The sequence below is a fragment of the Phyllostomus discolor genome, chromosome 1 (genome assembly GCF_004126475.2).
Source record: "Phyllostomus discolor isolate MPI-MPIP mPhyDis1 chromosome 1, mPhyDis1.pri.v3, whole genome shotgun sequence".
In the NCBI taxonomy this organism is placed as follows: Eukaryota; Metazoa; Chordata; class Mammalia; order Chiroptera; family Phyllostomidae; genus Phyllostomus; species Phyllostomus discolor.
In genome coordinates, this window is record NC_040903.2 from 143856851 (window position 1) to 143870722 (window position 13872).

At 48.1% G+C, this 13872-nt stretch overlaps 2 protein-coding genes across 5 annotated transcripts in view; one reads left to right on the forward strand and one right to left on the reverse strand.

Annotated features, from left to right (window-relative positions):
* Window positions 1-1746: 1746 nt before the first annotated feature.
* MRPL52 (mitochondrial ribosomal protein L52) lies at window positions 1747-4664 on the reverse strand. 4 transcript variants are annotated; one of them, XM_028506786.2, is made up of 5 exons: window positions 4581-4659; window positions 4416-4476; window positions 4273-4340; window positions 2651-2715; window positions 1747-2280 (listed from the first exon to the last, which is right to left on the reverse strand). In XM_028506786.2, the coding sequence occupies exons 1-5, from the start codon at window positions 4606-4608 to the stop codon at window positions 2128-2130; spliced, it is 375 nt and encodes a 124-aa protein (XP_028362587.1). In that variant the 5' UTR covers window positions 4609-4659; the 3' UTR covers window positions 1747-2127. The 4 variants fall into 4 exon arrangements, with proteins under 4 accessions (XP_028362587.1, XP_028362588.1, XP_028362589.1 ...); XM_028506787.2 differs by having other exon boundaries at window positions 4416-4473; window positions 4581-4645; XM_028506788.2 differs by having other exon boundaries at window positions 2171-2280; window positions 2644-2715; window positions 4416-4473; window positions 4581-4655.
* A 7030-nt stretch (window positions 4665-11694) lies between these two features.
* SLC7A7 (solute carrier family 7 member 7) overlaps window positions 11695-13872 on the forward strand; it is a 31556-nt gene continuing 29378 nt past the window's right edge. The window contains exon 1 of the mRNA XM_028507509.2: window positions 11695-11871. The gene's annotated coding sequence lies outside the window, so the exon portion shown is untranslated. The remainder of the gene's footprint in view (window positions 11872-13872) is intronic.

Here is a 13872-nt window from a genome sequence, read left to right on the forward strand (position 1 = left end):
CCACAGCCTCTCCTCCGCCCCCGCCCCAATGCCCTCCTTTCCCGGTGCGGACGTGGTTGTTTCAGACTGAATCCAATTACAGCCAAGAGCCCGGTTAAAAACACACACACACGCGCGCACGCACACACACACACGCACACACACCCTAAGTTGACTTTCTGTGATGAAGGCTGCCATCTCCAGGGGCTGAAGCCACAGCCGAGAGCAGGGGATAGTGGGGGGACCCAGGGAACGGGATGTGGGCGACTTTCTCCCCCTAAACATATTTTGGGTGGCTTGATTCCTCTGGTATTCATTGTTTGTCTCACCTCCGAGTGGGAAGCACTGTGAGTGAGGCTCAGTGGCTGCAGGAAACAAGTTCGGAGTCTGGGATAGTGGTGGTGGTGGTTGGATCTTCCGTGTCCTGAGACCTGGCTTGGGGGATTGTCTGTTGGGACCTGGGACTAAACCAAACCGAATTTTTGTCTCTTATTCTTGACAACCACCTCTGTCCCCCTTGCAAAACAACAAGAACCAACCACCCATTACTAACCGAACAACCACGCTGAATGGTGGGGGGTGGGGTCCCCATCCTCGTAGAAAAACAAATGTTCTCACTTTCTTATGCCATTTGCAATCTGGCTGCTCCTTAAACTAGAACTGCCTGGGGAGGAAAGGGGTGCAAGGCGATGGAATCTGGGAAAAGGCAAATCAAGTTTGGTGTAATTGTTAAGAGACTGGAAGTTGGAACATGAGGGATTAGTTCCCTACACTGGAAAAGGAGGCAATTCCTTTAAGGGTAAAATCTCCAGGGGCTGACTAGTCTCTGAGAACAAAAGCTGGAGGAGGTATGTGGGAGAGAGCAGGCTAAAACTAGCCTTGAGAAAAGGAGACAGATAAGAGGTTGAGAACCAGATCTGGAAAAGCCAAACAACAGAAGCAGGAAAAGTGTGGGAGACAGAAAACTCGACCATCAGTGAAATCTGAGACCCAAGAATTGCATTGGTCAGCGAGAGGGGAAGGAGGTATTGGGAGGAAGAAGGGAGGGAAAGAAAGCAAGGGAAGGCATAACAGAAGCTGGACGAATTAGGTCAGGTAGGAAGCTCCTAAAATCCTAGTTTGTAGCATGAGAATGGAAAAAAGAAAAGGTCCACTATTCTGTATTATAACTGGAGCAAAGGCCCTTTCCACACAGAATCCACGGGAAGAGGTATGATCAATAAAACAAAAGGGCTGTGGCTGGTTTGTATCAGCGGACTGAGTGCAGACCTGCAAACCAAAGGGCTCCTGTTGGATTCCCAGTCAGGACACAGGCCTGGGTTGGGGGCCAGGTCAGGTCCCCGGTAGGGGGCTCACGAGAGGCAACCACACACTGATGTTTCTCTCCTTCTTTCTCCCTTCCTTTCCCGTCTAAAATAAATAAAATTTTAACAAAAAACAAACTAAAGGTTTCCCTGGTCTTGGGGGCCAGCTAATGGGTCTGTGGGAGGTATGTCAGGGATACCAATTCCACAGGGACTGTTTGGGGGTTGAGTACCTCCCTAGGAGGGCGGCCCTCTCTCTAACCAACCTCTGGAATTCAATCAGAACCATGGAAACCTCAAGATCAAAATCTTTAGAACATGCAACACCCAAGTCTGGTTCTTCCCATATCAGCCTTCCCAGTGAACGTATCCTCTTGGGCCTCGTGTCTGCTTTAGAAATGATACCAGTTGCTTGTGAAGAAATGGACCTCAGCTTAAGATCTTTTTCATCAAGATCTAAACATTTCATCAAAATGTTTATTAAAATGTGTAACTGCATGCAGACTGAGCCATATATTGGCTTTCCAAGTCTTGAAGGCCAAAGATGAAGGAAACTGCTGCCCCTTCTTCATGTTTGCAAAGCAGTAACTGCCCATAGTTGGGCCAGTCCTATGACCAGCAAAGGGGTTAAGTACTTTGGAGCAAGCTACCCCTGAACTGGAAGGGAGCAGGGGTTAGGGCATTGAACCAACCATTGCAGGAGTGCTCTTATAACCTGTTCTATGTGGCATTCAAGCTCTTTTGCTTTGAAGATGGGTGGGGAATTAAAAGATGGTTGGGATGAGGCATGAATGTGCCAGGCAAGAAAGCCAGAGAGAGGCTGGGAAAGGGAGATAGTTGCTTTTTATTGACTTGGTAGTGGGCTCTGCAGAGAAGCCCCTTTAGGTTTAAGAGCATTTTTCTGCTTCCTTTCTTCTTCCTGCAACTTCTCCTGCTGCCTGAGCTGCCATGCTTGTAATCCAGCATCCATTTCCTGTGACAGCAGTACAACTCGTCTCTGAAACAGACAGGAAAACAGTGTGGGTAACATCTGGGGCTTGAGCTCCGCACCATATATCCTTCCACTCACAGATCAAAGTCAGAGGTTTCAGCTGGAAAATGACACTGCTGACTGGGGAAGGGGTGGGGCCAGGTTCCCTGTCGGGAAGCACCAGGAAGATGGTAAAATGTGTGGCAGAATGTCTTACTACTGGTTCCTGCCCTAGGAGTACCCCACTCTATTCCTCCCTTCTCACAGTACTATTAAAACTTTAGTGTGAGGGGTACGTGTTAAATTAGGTGTCAACACAGCTCAAGACAAATTATGATTTAAACTTTCTCCTTCATATTACATGCAGCTTGCCCTGGCTGGGGCTTTAGCCACTCACTGCAAACTTCTCCCTTTGGGCTTTTCTTCGAAGCTGGCCTTTCATTGGAGGAGCAGGGCGGCCATCTGCAGATAGAAGTGAGAGAAAAGGCAAATATTAGGCATGGCCTGTAGTACTTTGTGAAAGCACTGACAGGAATGAGGGAGGAACTGATACACCCACTGTAAAGTTCTACTAAAACGTGCCCCTCACTTTTGAGGGTTAAGTATGTCAGAACCACCAAGAATAAGCTCCAGTCACGTTCCTACTCCATTTCGCTTACCCCCCCATTAGCCTGGAATTCAAGGTTCTTTGCAATGCTGAATTGCCTGTGTTGCCTTCAGAAACACTCCACTCAAGCACACTGACCACTGTGCTACTACTCACCGTGAGTCTTTGCCAAAGTCCATCTCACTCCATACTGAGCAAAACATTTCTTGCCTTTCCTTCCAGCCAAATTCTCATCCTTAGGCCCACCTCAAGCCCTACCTGTCCCAGAAACCTTCTCTAACCTCTTCAACTCTCTTATGAAAGAAGCACGTATCAATCACTTAATATTCATCTATTTGCCTTGGGACATTTATTGTACTATTGTTTTTAACCTTATTCAGTCATCTCAAGTCCTTTTGGAAACTAGCAGAGCAGTGGAGTATTATTTAATTTTCAAAATGTCCATGCTTCATTTCCCCAGCTAGATTTTGTCTTTTGCGACCAGGGACTGTGTCACTAAGCTTTCACTGTAGTGTAGGCACATGTGCACAGAACAAAAATTTCATAAATACCTGCAGATTTGCTAAGAGAATGCAGTATCTCAGATAGCTTATAAAGGAGTTGAACAGAAAGGGCATTTTCAACAAAGAAACAAATAGAGTGAAACTGTGTCCAAAAGTTTGAAGGCAAGACAGATAAGGGATATTATTTATTAATCAAGGGAGCCAATAGTATGCAGGTGTACATTTGTCATTTCATTGTATCTTTACAAGAACCATATGAGATAGGCGTTCTTTTACAGATGTGGAAACTGAGGTAAACAATTATGTAACTTGTCCAAGACCCACAAAGTTAGCAAGTAGAGAAACCTGGATTAAGAATCAATTCCAGAGTCTTTCTGATATTCCATACTACTTCAAGGAGCTCCTAGGCTTCCTACAGTAAATAACAAATAGAAAAGACCTGCATCATCCTCCTCAGACACTAAATATCTGATAAAGCAAGATTATACTTCTGTAAAATCCAATAGGACTCCTCTCTCTGAGATGCTCATTTAGGCAGCCTTTCAAGAACCTCTCCCTGAACTCGGTACCAAATTCTCAATAATGCACTCATCACACAGATAGGCAGTTCTTCCTAACTTGCTTAGAACTACGTCTCACTTTGAGAAACGTAGTGTCTTTTCACTACCTCCCCCGGGGGCCGCCCCAAGTCCCAACTGTCTTCTGCTTATCTGCACAAGCCAAAAGATCCTGTCTACCTTTATTTTCCACAGGAGTAGTTTAATTTACAAAATAAACTAGGGTTTCTTCCCCCTATAAAGTTCAATAGATTGTTTACCCAGACACAGTCCCACAACCCTGCTCTGTTCAGGCGCGTTCCCTCAGAGTGAAACTCTCCTAAGTAGGGTTAACTGTCAGGTCAGCGCTCACCCGCGTAAGACCAGTCTGGGAGCTCCGTAAGGGGCCCGTAGCCGGAGGGGTTGGCAGCTAGGCCCTGCCTGGGTGGATAAAAACAGTCGGGTTAGGACTCATTAAAGCTTCTGGACTCCCCGCTTCCCTAAACCGGCACTCACTGGAGTCTCCACTGGCTGCCCGCCCGAGCCGCTGCGCTGCAGTGCAGCCTCCGGACACCTGCTGGGAAAACGGGGCAGAGTTGGGAGAGAGTCCGTGCTGCCAGCTCACGGGTCCCACGCCCGCCTCCACCGGCTCCCGAGCCTAGGTACCCTACATCCACTTACTAGAGAGCAGACTACCTAACGCAGCCATGCTGTGGCCGAGGAACCGGAAGTGGGCGTGGCTTCAGGGGCCACGCGACGCTGCAGGGGAAGCAGGAGGCCGCCATCCTGAATCTGGTTTTGAATCACGGGCCCTGCCATCTTGGGTTATTGTACGGAAGAGAGGGACAAAACTGCGGCTTGGTTTTTGGACCGGAACGGTATTTCATCGTATACATCCTTATTGGTGGTTACATCCTCAGTGGAGGTGTCCCCCCAGACTGAACCGTTCTGAACTGTTTCTACGAGTTTCCTGCAGCAGTCTCTAGTCCTTTGAAATTTATCTTTTATCTCAGCAGAGTAACATACACATCACCGCATTCTATATTCTCCCTATTCCTGTAACATTTTTCCCAGCCCAAGAGTCAAACCTAAAGAATCAGAAAGTTTGGGTTTCATTTCTCACTCATTTATCCAACAAAATTGGAGAGCTATGTGACGAGCACTGTATTAAGTCTAGGAGACTGTAGGGAGCAAGATAGACATTAGTCTGATAGAGCTCCCAGTCTAGAGAGAGAAGACAGCAAATAATCACACATTACTGTAACATTACAGCTGAGATAAGGAAGGGAAGTATGTGATGCTTGTGAGCATATAAGGAAACTTGACCTAGAATAGGCTGGGAAAGCTAAGATCTGATTCCATTTTTGTAAGAGCTACCACCATCCATTGCCAAAGAATATAATCTTGGCAACAACTTTGTGAGGTAGATATTAGTAAGTGGCGAATCCACATCTGTGATTCCTTCCTCTTTTTTAATCATTTACTTGCTTTGAGTAAGTCATTTGTCCTTAATTTCTTCATTAAAAAAAGCTTAATAGCCCTAGCTGGTGTGGCTCAGGGGGATGGGCGCTGGCCTGTGAACCTCAAGGCTGGTGGTTCGATTCCCAGTCCGGGCATGTGCCTGGGTTGTGGGCCAGGTTCTGGGTTCTGGGTTGCAGGTGCACGAGAGGCAACTACACATTGATGTTTCTCTCCCTGTCTTTTTTCCTCCCTTCTCCTCTCTCTAAAACTAAATAAAATCTTTTTTTTAAAACAGAAGCGTAATATATAACATTTGCGCAAACATTTTCAGGATGATCATGTAAGTGAAAGTGCTTACAAATGGTGAAGCTCCTACAAAAGTGCCGATTACTATGTGCTAGGCTAGACACTTAAACACGTGCTGACAGAGGGAACCTGAAGGTATAGTGTAATGGCTTATTTGAAGTTTATCATTTCCTTCTGCAAGACTGGGAAGTTTTTCCACAGGAGGTGCCTCTGAGCTGTGCTTTGAAAGAGGGGAAGGGTGGATCCTAGTTTAAGAAGTAAAAGAAGTTATTTTGATAACAATAAGAATGGTAGAGGCTAGGACCAAACCAGAAGAAGGAATGGGAACAAAAGAAACTTGGTGGGTAGTCATGGAGGGGCGGAGGGATGGAGGAAAAAGTACTCATATGTAGACAACAGTGTGGTGATTGCAGTGGGGAGGGGATTATAGGGGGTTAAATGGTAATGGAAAAATACAATAAAATTTTTTTCAAAAGAAAAACTTAACTATAAACCAACAGATGGACCCAAAAAACTAAGCAAGGGAAATAAGACAATAGAGTACTATTATCATCTTACATTCATATGCTTCATTTTCACTTACCAAAAACACTTCTGTATGAATGATTTCATAAAATTTTCATAATAAACCTGTAAAGTAGATGAGACAGTCCAGGAGGCAGTCATTGTATAGATTGCTTGTAGTTTTCAGAGATCAAGAAATTGAACCCAAATGTGGCTGTGGATTTATTGTTTTATAGTTATAATAAGCACTGAGTGACACCTTTCTCAAGCTGGGCTCCATGTGCCTTTGGCTGGTTCTGAGATGGACAGCTGAGGCCGACAGAACTGGAATCCCATTACATAGTTTACACTTGGGGAATCAAGTAGCAGTAGAAGCCAAGGGTTGGAAAAATAACCTCAGTGTCAATATTCAAGATTGGCAGGAAAGATGACACTACCACCAATGCTATGTCTTTTTATTTTTTTAAAAAAGATTATATTTAGTTCTAGAGAGAGGGGAAAAGAGGGAGAAAGGAAGAGAAACATTGATCAGTTGCCTCTTGCATGCCCCCAAACCGGGACCAAGAACCTGGCCTACAACTCAGGTATTTTCCCCAACCTACTGGGAATTGAACCGGTGGTGACCTTTAGGTTTGTGGGTTTATGAGACGAGTCCCAACCCACTGAGCCACACTAGTCAGGGCCCAATGCTCCATCTTTACAGTGTTTATAGAACTGAACCAGCAACATTCCTTTATTCTAGTAGTAACACAGAAGGGGACACCAGGGATCTGCATATTCATAAAAAAGGGAACATGTGTCCTGACTGCTGTGGCTCAGTGGAATGAGTGCTTGTCTGTGAATCAAAGGTTGCTGGTTTTGGTTCCCAGTCAGGGCACATGCCTGGGTTGTGGGCTGGGTCCCTGGTTGAGGGAGTACAAGAGGCAACTAATCCATGTAACTCCTGCACATTGCTGTTTCTCTCCCTCTCTTTCTTCCTCTCTTCCCTTCTCTCTGAAAGTAAATAAATAAAATCTTAAAAAAAAGAACATACATTAAGGTGCACAAATAATGTGGACAATATGAACTCTACCTGCAGAAGTGAACACATGTAATAATTGAATAGCTGTGGGAGTCAAGGAGCTACAGCTGGAGAACTTTGGGGCAAGATGGGAAGTTTGACCATGAAAACCGGGAAATCTGGGAGGGGAAAGGTCTTGGGAAAGAAGACAAGTTCAGCCTTTGACGTGGTTATTTTGATGTGGCAGGGGGCAATCCATGGGGCTGCAAATAGCAGGAAATATGGGTTAGGATTTTGAGAGAGAGACAGAACACTAGTGCTGACAGCTAACATCATCAGCATTCTCAGGGACCTCATGGAACACGTGCAAGGGAGGGGTTTGGCACTTGGAAAGCTCTCCTCGATGACTTCATCAGACTCATAAGCCACAGGAAAGTGGTTTCAGCATCCCAAACTAGATGTCTTTCTACTTCTGGAGTTCATCTGGCAAAGGCTGGAATTAAGAGCAAGGGAAGCATCAGGAATCTGAGCTCCATGTCTCCCCTCTCTTTAACACTTTTGTCCCTCAAGGGCATAATGGCCTGTATTTGGTTTTAACATTTCCTTTAAAGATTTTATTTATTTCTGAACAGAGGGGAAGGGAGGGAAAAAGAGAGGGAGGGAAACATCAATGTGTGGTTGCCTCTCGCACGCCCCCTGCTGAGGACCTGGCCTGCAACCCAGGCAGGCGCCCCGACTGGGAATCCTGACAGGCCAGCGCTCAATTTACTGAGCTGCACCAGCCAGGGCTGGCTTTAACATTTTGTTATCCACGCATGTTTTTTTTTTTTTGTCCAACATGTTTATTTAAATATCCTTCTGCTCGGTTTGTATACAGTAACTTTTGTACAACTGCTTTGCTCTGGGAGGTTAGGTGCTTTCTTAACAGTTGGGATGATTAATGATGAGGCTGGAGAGAGCATAAGTGAAGCTGACTCCTGCCAGCGCCACCTCATTTTGCTTCCTCTTCCCCCTTTTGCATACTTGTGACCAAATTCTAAAATTTGGGAAGTGTCTTATTTCACATTCCTTCATTATCTTCCATCTTACGACAGCTAAAGATCAAATCACTGTCACACCCAGTGAGAAGTGTGAGCACTGATGGCTATAAACCACCCACTCACACAGTGCATTGCTTCGAATATTATTTTCTTATTATCTACATAATTATTGTAACGTATTCCTCTTCTTATCTCGTGGCTGTCAAATCTCTGCTAAATCAATATGACCTTGGGCCACACCGTTTTCTTGTATGGGGTTTTTGGGGTTTTTTTTTTTGCACAACTTTGAAATCTCTTAAGCTGTGGCTTTCCACCACACTGGTCTTGAAGGTCGGTGGCTCTCTGTGAATCTCTGCAGAGTGGTAACATTGGCTTTATAAAATGCCAAAGGGAGACTGACCAAAAGGTATATAAAAAGGAAATGTATGGTTTTACATACATACTATATGATTTACAAGTTATCTTTTAGCCTTAAAACAGGATGAAGCATTTACAGATCCCCCCCCCCCCTTTTTTTTTTAACAAGCCCAGCAAATTCCTTTACTGTTGGGTTGACGCTGCCTCTAAGACTCTTCAGGTGAAAGGTGCTTTGGTGCCTCCAACCTCCCAGGCACCCCCAGCCAGGGCATTTTTTGTTAAGTGCTGCCTCCTGGCGACGGCCCCCCTGAACGACACCTTTCTGGCCTAGAGGAGACCACTTGCCTTAATTTGGGATCTCGAAAATGATGCAACAGCTCCCCCGAGGGGGCGGGGAGTTGAGAACCTCCGGGGAGGAGACGCCCTTCCGGGAGACCCCTCCCCCAGCTCCAAGCGGGCTGCTCCTGCTGCCCTCCCCCACAGAATTTTGCAGTCCTAAACCCCTCCGAATTTCAGCCGAGCGTCTCGCAGCTGGAGGCGGGCCGGGGTGCCAGACCCCGTCGGGCCGCCAGCTCGAGCCGCATTGGGAGGGAGGGAAGAGGAAGCTGAGCGTTGCCGGGGCGGAGGACGCGTCGGAGGGCAGCCGCGGTCATTTTCATTCCCAGAGGCGGCGCAGCGGCGCCTGAGCCAGGAGAAGGCAGAGGAGCGGGTTGCGAGGTTTCTGGGTTCTCGGTCCTCTGTGCCCTTTGCCTACACCCACCACAAGCCCCTCTAACGCTTTCTGGAGCCCGCGAGGGGCTAGAGCTACTTGGCCAGGGGGAGGGACCTGAAGGGACGCCGGGTGGAGCGGGGTCCTGGCCCCCCAAGGCCCGAACCGGTTGGGCCCCCGCAGCCAGACCCGGAGAGCAAGGGCGACCGCACTGTGGAGATGGGCTCTGAGGGCGGGGAGCGGCAGGTTCAGGGTTTGGAAAGGCGAGATCTTAGGGCCGCAGACTCGGAACCTGGCCGAGAGGAAGAGGGAACTAAAGAGAGAAGGCGGGAACGACGTGAAGGCCCCGGCCCGGAAAGTGAGGCTGGGTGGGGAGAGTGGGAGGAAGGGGCGAAGGTGAACCCTGGCGAACCGGCCGGGCGGGGGGTGCGGATTAGGGGCCAGGGTCGCCGGGAAGGGGCGAGAGCGCTGAGGGCGCGGGGAGCGGCGTCTGGGGAGGGTTCACGCTGAGAACCTGAGCGCTCGCCGTTCTCTGCCTTCTCCTCCGCCCTTTCGCCTCTTCGAGACCGTCTCACTTTTCTCTCGCTGCATCCAGAAGTGTCTTCTGAGCCTGGGCGGTGGGACGGAGCACTGAGAGCTTTCCGGATCCGGGAAAGCGCGTTAGATGAGGGGCTTTTTTGTTTTTGCTTTCCCATTAATAAAACAAAAAGTCCATTCAGACTATTCTAGGCCTCCCAGTAAACCTGAACATTATACTTTCTCTTTCCATTAAACCCATTACTATAAAAAAGAATTACTATAAGAAAGAATACATATTTCTAAAGACTCCTTGCTTAGGACCAGAGCAGCAACAGCTGCAGCTGTAGAGGTAGGTCTGAAGGGCGACTACAAGGACATTCCCGGAGCCCAGCCAGCTGGCAAATCAGTCTAGGGGGACAGCGTTGTTCACTCCTCCAGCAAACATTTCTTTACGGTCCACATGTGCCCTTACTGAGAATAGGGGTAAATAAAGCTCTGGTGATACTTGCATTCTAGTGGGGCAGCTGACAACAACTCCAAATTTGGCGTGGTAATGAGTGCCCTTGAAGAAGTCAAACATGGTGAAGAGATGGAGAGGTTGGTGTTTAAGCACAGACCTGAATGGAATGAGTGTAGGGATTAACATCTCTGGGAAGAATGTTGTAGGCAGAGGGAACAGCAATGGCCAAAGCTCTTTCCCTGGAGCATGCTTGTGTGGCAGCAGCAAGGAGGCCCATATGGCTGGAGTGAAGTGAGACCAGGGGTCAGAGCTGAGGGGCAGTTTTAGACTTCTGGTCCTTATTTACAGCTTGGACCTGACCCCAGAGTAGGATTAAGGGGTGGACCAGCTGGGCAGCAGCCTGGGTCTCAAAGGGCACTAAATTATTCTTGGAGTAATTCGGACATTTGGTACCAGTGAACTCTGATTTCTGTCTGTGTCTCTTTGTGAATTGTAAGTTGGCTCCCACCCACTGAGAAATCCTTAAAGACTGCTTACCTGGACCATCTGTCTCCAAAATAATTTTGCAATGTGCAAGTACAGGTATAAGTTGCATGGTTTAGCCCTATGACCAGCTTTTAGTTGATTAAAGGCAGCAGTCACAGCTAGAATTTTGGGAATGTACCTTACACTGTGAAGTGCTACTTCCTGAGTGAGATTTATATCATATCTACATTTTAAATGGTTTAATATGCTTACCAAGAAGTTGCCTGCTTCAGAGAGTTGTATGTAATGAATCCATGTAATAAATTCTAATTTTGAGTAGAAAGAATGAGGCTAACAGTTTTTATTCCCAGAAAATCATATTCCCCTACTTTTATTAAACAGACATTCATCATTTTTAAATACTCCTGGTTTGAAGTGATGCCAACTCATTAGCCCTGTGCCAGGGCTGGCTCGGGCCCCCTTGGCTAGCCTTGGCAACACATGCATCACCTAAACCAGTTGGGGACCTGATCGTGAGTAGGCTTGCTTAGCATTTAGGTATGCACTCAACTGCACCCCCCAAAGTGACATTTCTTGGTATGGATTGACTTACATAGGGGCTGAAATGGTACTGAGACTCTGGAGATGGGACCACAGTGGTCCAAGGCCCTAACCATGGATTCTATGCCTTAAGCAGGACTGATGATAGTACGAGAGTGGGAGATGCAGGGGGAACGGAATTAGTGGGAGGAGTTAGGGCATGAGGGCAGTGTAAGTCACCGGGAGAGCTTCAATACTCAGTAAGTGTTGGGCAACAAGGAAGTTCGGGGGTCTGGGGGGTGTGCTGACGGGTTGCTGAGCTAGGGAAGAGGAGGAGCCTAGAGGCGGGCAGGCGTTGAGGTCCTGTGGGTCCCAGCTCCAGCCCGTCCTTCTGGCCCCTCCCCGCTGCTGCAGCCCGGCCAGAGTCACACATATGTTTTCCTGTTTTCCATTTCGGTCCCATTACCCTCTGCCTTTTCTGCTCCTCAGAGTCAACAGCTGCTGCAGCTCCAGCCATACCCTGGTGCCCCTTCCCAGCACCTTTTCCTCCCCAGACCCCCAGCGTGCTGGTAGCCCCTCCTCCTCGAACCTGCCCAAAGGTCACGGGACTGGTAAGAGGTGGGAGACGGGGGTCAGTGGGTGAGAGGGGAAGTACAGGAGGAGGATGGAGTGAGAGTCCTGAAGACAGACTGAATGGAGGGTCTCAGAGCCTCTTGTTTCCTGGCCCCAGTGCTGACCCTCCCGAGGCAGAGCCCTCCGCCCAGAGACTTCAGCCCTACATTAATGAAACACCTGGCCACAGGAGTAAACAATTTCTTGTTTCACTTTTTTCCTTTTTGGACTGTCTAGCCACAGTGGAATATAGAAAAACAAATAGAGAACTGGGGAGGGAGGAGCTGAGATTCCAGCTTGGGCTGATGGGGTAATCGAGCTGTACCAGAGTGTATTTGTTTTCTCTTTCTGTCGTTAGGGGAGGCAACACAGGCCAGTTGGAGCTAGGAAGGCAGGATAGGGGTCTCTGGGGGAGAAACAATCTGCTCACATTTAGCTCCCTGAGCTTGACTGAGGAGCCAAGACCCTGAACTGTGTGCGGGTTTCTGGAGAAAGGGTGTTTTGCTGTTGCCATTCATGGGTGGAGCTAGGGCAAGGGGCCCCACTGGCTCCTGCACCAGACACTGTGTCCTGGGGGCCCTGCTGACTGCGTTCCCTGAGCCCGAGAATCTGAAACTTCTCTCATAGGCTGTTGGATGAGTGTGTTGTCCTGTAATCTCCTCGTTGTCCTGTAATCTCCTCTAGGTCCTGAATGCACTTTAGGCAGGGGGATAGGACTAGGGGTGCTGGTATTGGGAACACCAGCACCCCTGTCTTGTGGGGTTCTAGACTCTGCAAAATTCTTCTGTAAAGTCTGGTGCACAAGAGCCCTTTTGGAGAGGTCCTGGCAGTCCCACGCTGCCTAACTGATGGAAACATTACCCTGTGAGCCAGGGTCTCAGGGAGGAAAGTGAGCTGCCAGAGACGGTGCCTTTCTGACCATGGTGCTGGTGCTAGATGGTGGTTGACAAGAGAGGTTCTCTTTCTTGTGAAGGACAGCCACTCCTGTCCAGTTTGTGTGGGCAAGTGCAGGCTAGGCTAGGAAGGAGGTTCTACCCTTAGCATTCCTGGTGAGGCCGCTAGGGTGTGCTGTTTGCTGGAGTGCGGGTTCTGTCTCAAGATTCCAAGAGGACTTTTCAGATAACATCAGGCAGGAACCAAACCCAACACACCTCTCTCCCTACTTGCCCTCACACTCTCTCTCCTTCCTTTGTCCCTCCTTCATTTCTTCTTCTTCTTTTCTCAATGTCCCATTAGGACACATGCCCACCCCTTGGTGCCAATGAATTGGGCCTTAAAAGGGCAGGCACGATGATGTATTTTCATGAGCCTTGTTTGCTTTATAAGTGGGCACCCTGGCAGTTGCAGTGCTGCCAAGAGGGCTTGTGTTTGCCCGCAAAGAGATGAGAAAGGGGAGGAACAGCCAGGAAGGAGGTGGATGGGCTTTGTTGGAGGGTCTGGGCTTCAGGCTGAAGGAGGGCGGAGGATTTCTTTTTAATCTAATGACACCCTCTCCTGGGTAAATCATTAGGAAGCCATCTGAAGTGTTTTCCTGTCTGCAGAAGGCCTAGAGGCTGGGCAGATAGGAGGGGGTAGGAGTGTTGGGAGGCAGTGCAGTGCCAGTGAAGAGCGTGGGCTCCGTTGGTTAGCCTGCCCTCACTAGTTTGGCACCCTGGCATGGGACTTAGTGCCTGCCTCAAGGGGCTACAGGGAGGATTAAATGAGGAAGGGCATTTAGGTGCCTAGCAGTGTGTCTGGCTCCAGTAAGTGCTCAGTAAATGACAGATATGATTATTATAGGGGAATTTAGGGGGCACCTGGGGGAAAGGACAATCTCCTCTGGATGGATTTGTGGACATAGGAAATGTTCAAACCTGTAGAGAATTTTTGTAAGAGTTCATTTGAGCCAAACTGACAACATATGCTGGGGGAACAAGATCTCAAATGCTCCTGAGAATAAGTTTTATAGTTTCTTTTATGCATTTGAAATTAAGCGGGAATGTAAGGAAGATTACAGGAAG

Excerpts from the sequence above, each read along its gene's own strand:
- MRPL52 (XM_028506786.2), bottom strand. The coding sequence starts at position 4,608 with ATGGCTGCGTTAGGTAGTCTGCTCTCTA. Across the intron at positions 4,477-4,580 it reads GTTAGGTAGTCTGCTCTCTA|CAGGTGTCCGGAGGCTGCAC; the intron begins GTAAGTGGATGT and ends CCGTTTTCCCAG. Across the intron at positions 4,341-4,415 it reads GGCAGCCAGTGGAGACTCCA|GCAGGGCCTAGCTGCCAACC; the intron begins GTGAGTGCCGGT and ends TTATCCACCCAG.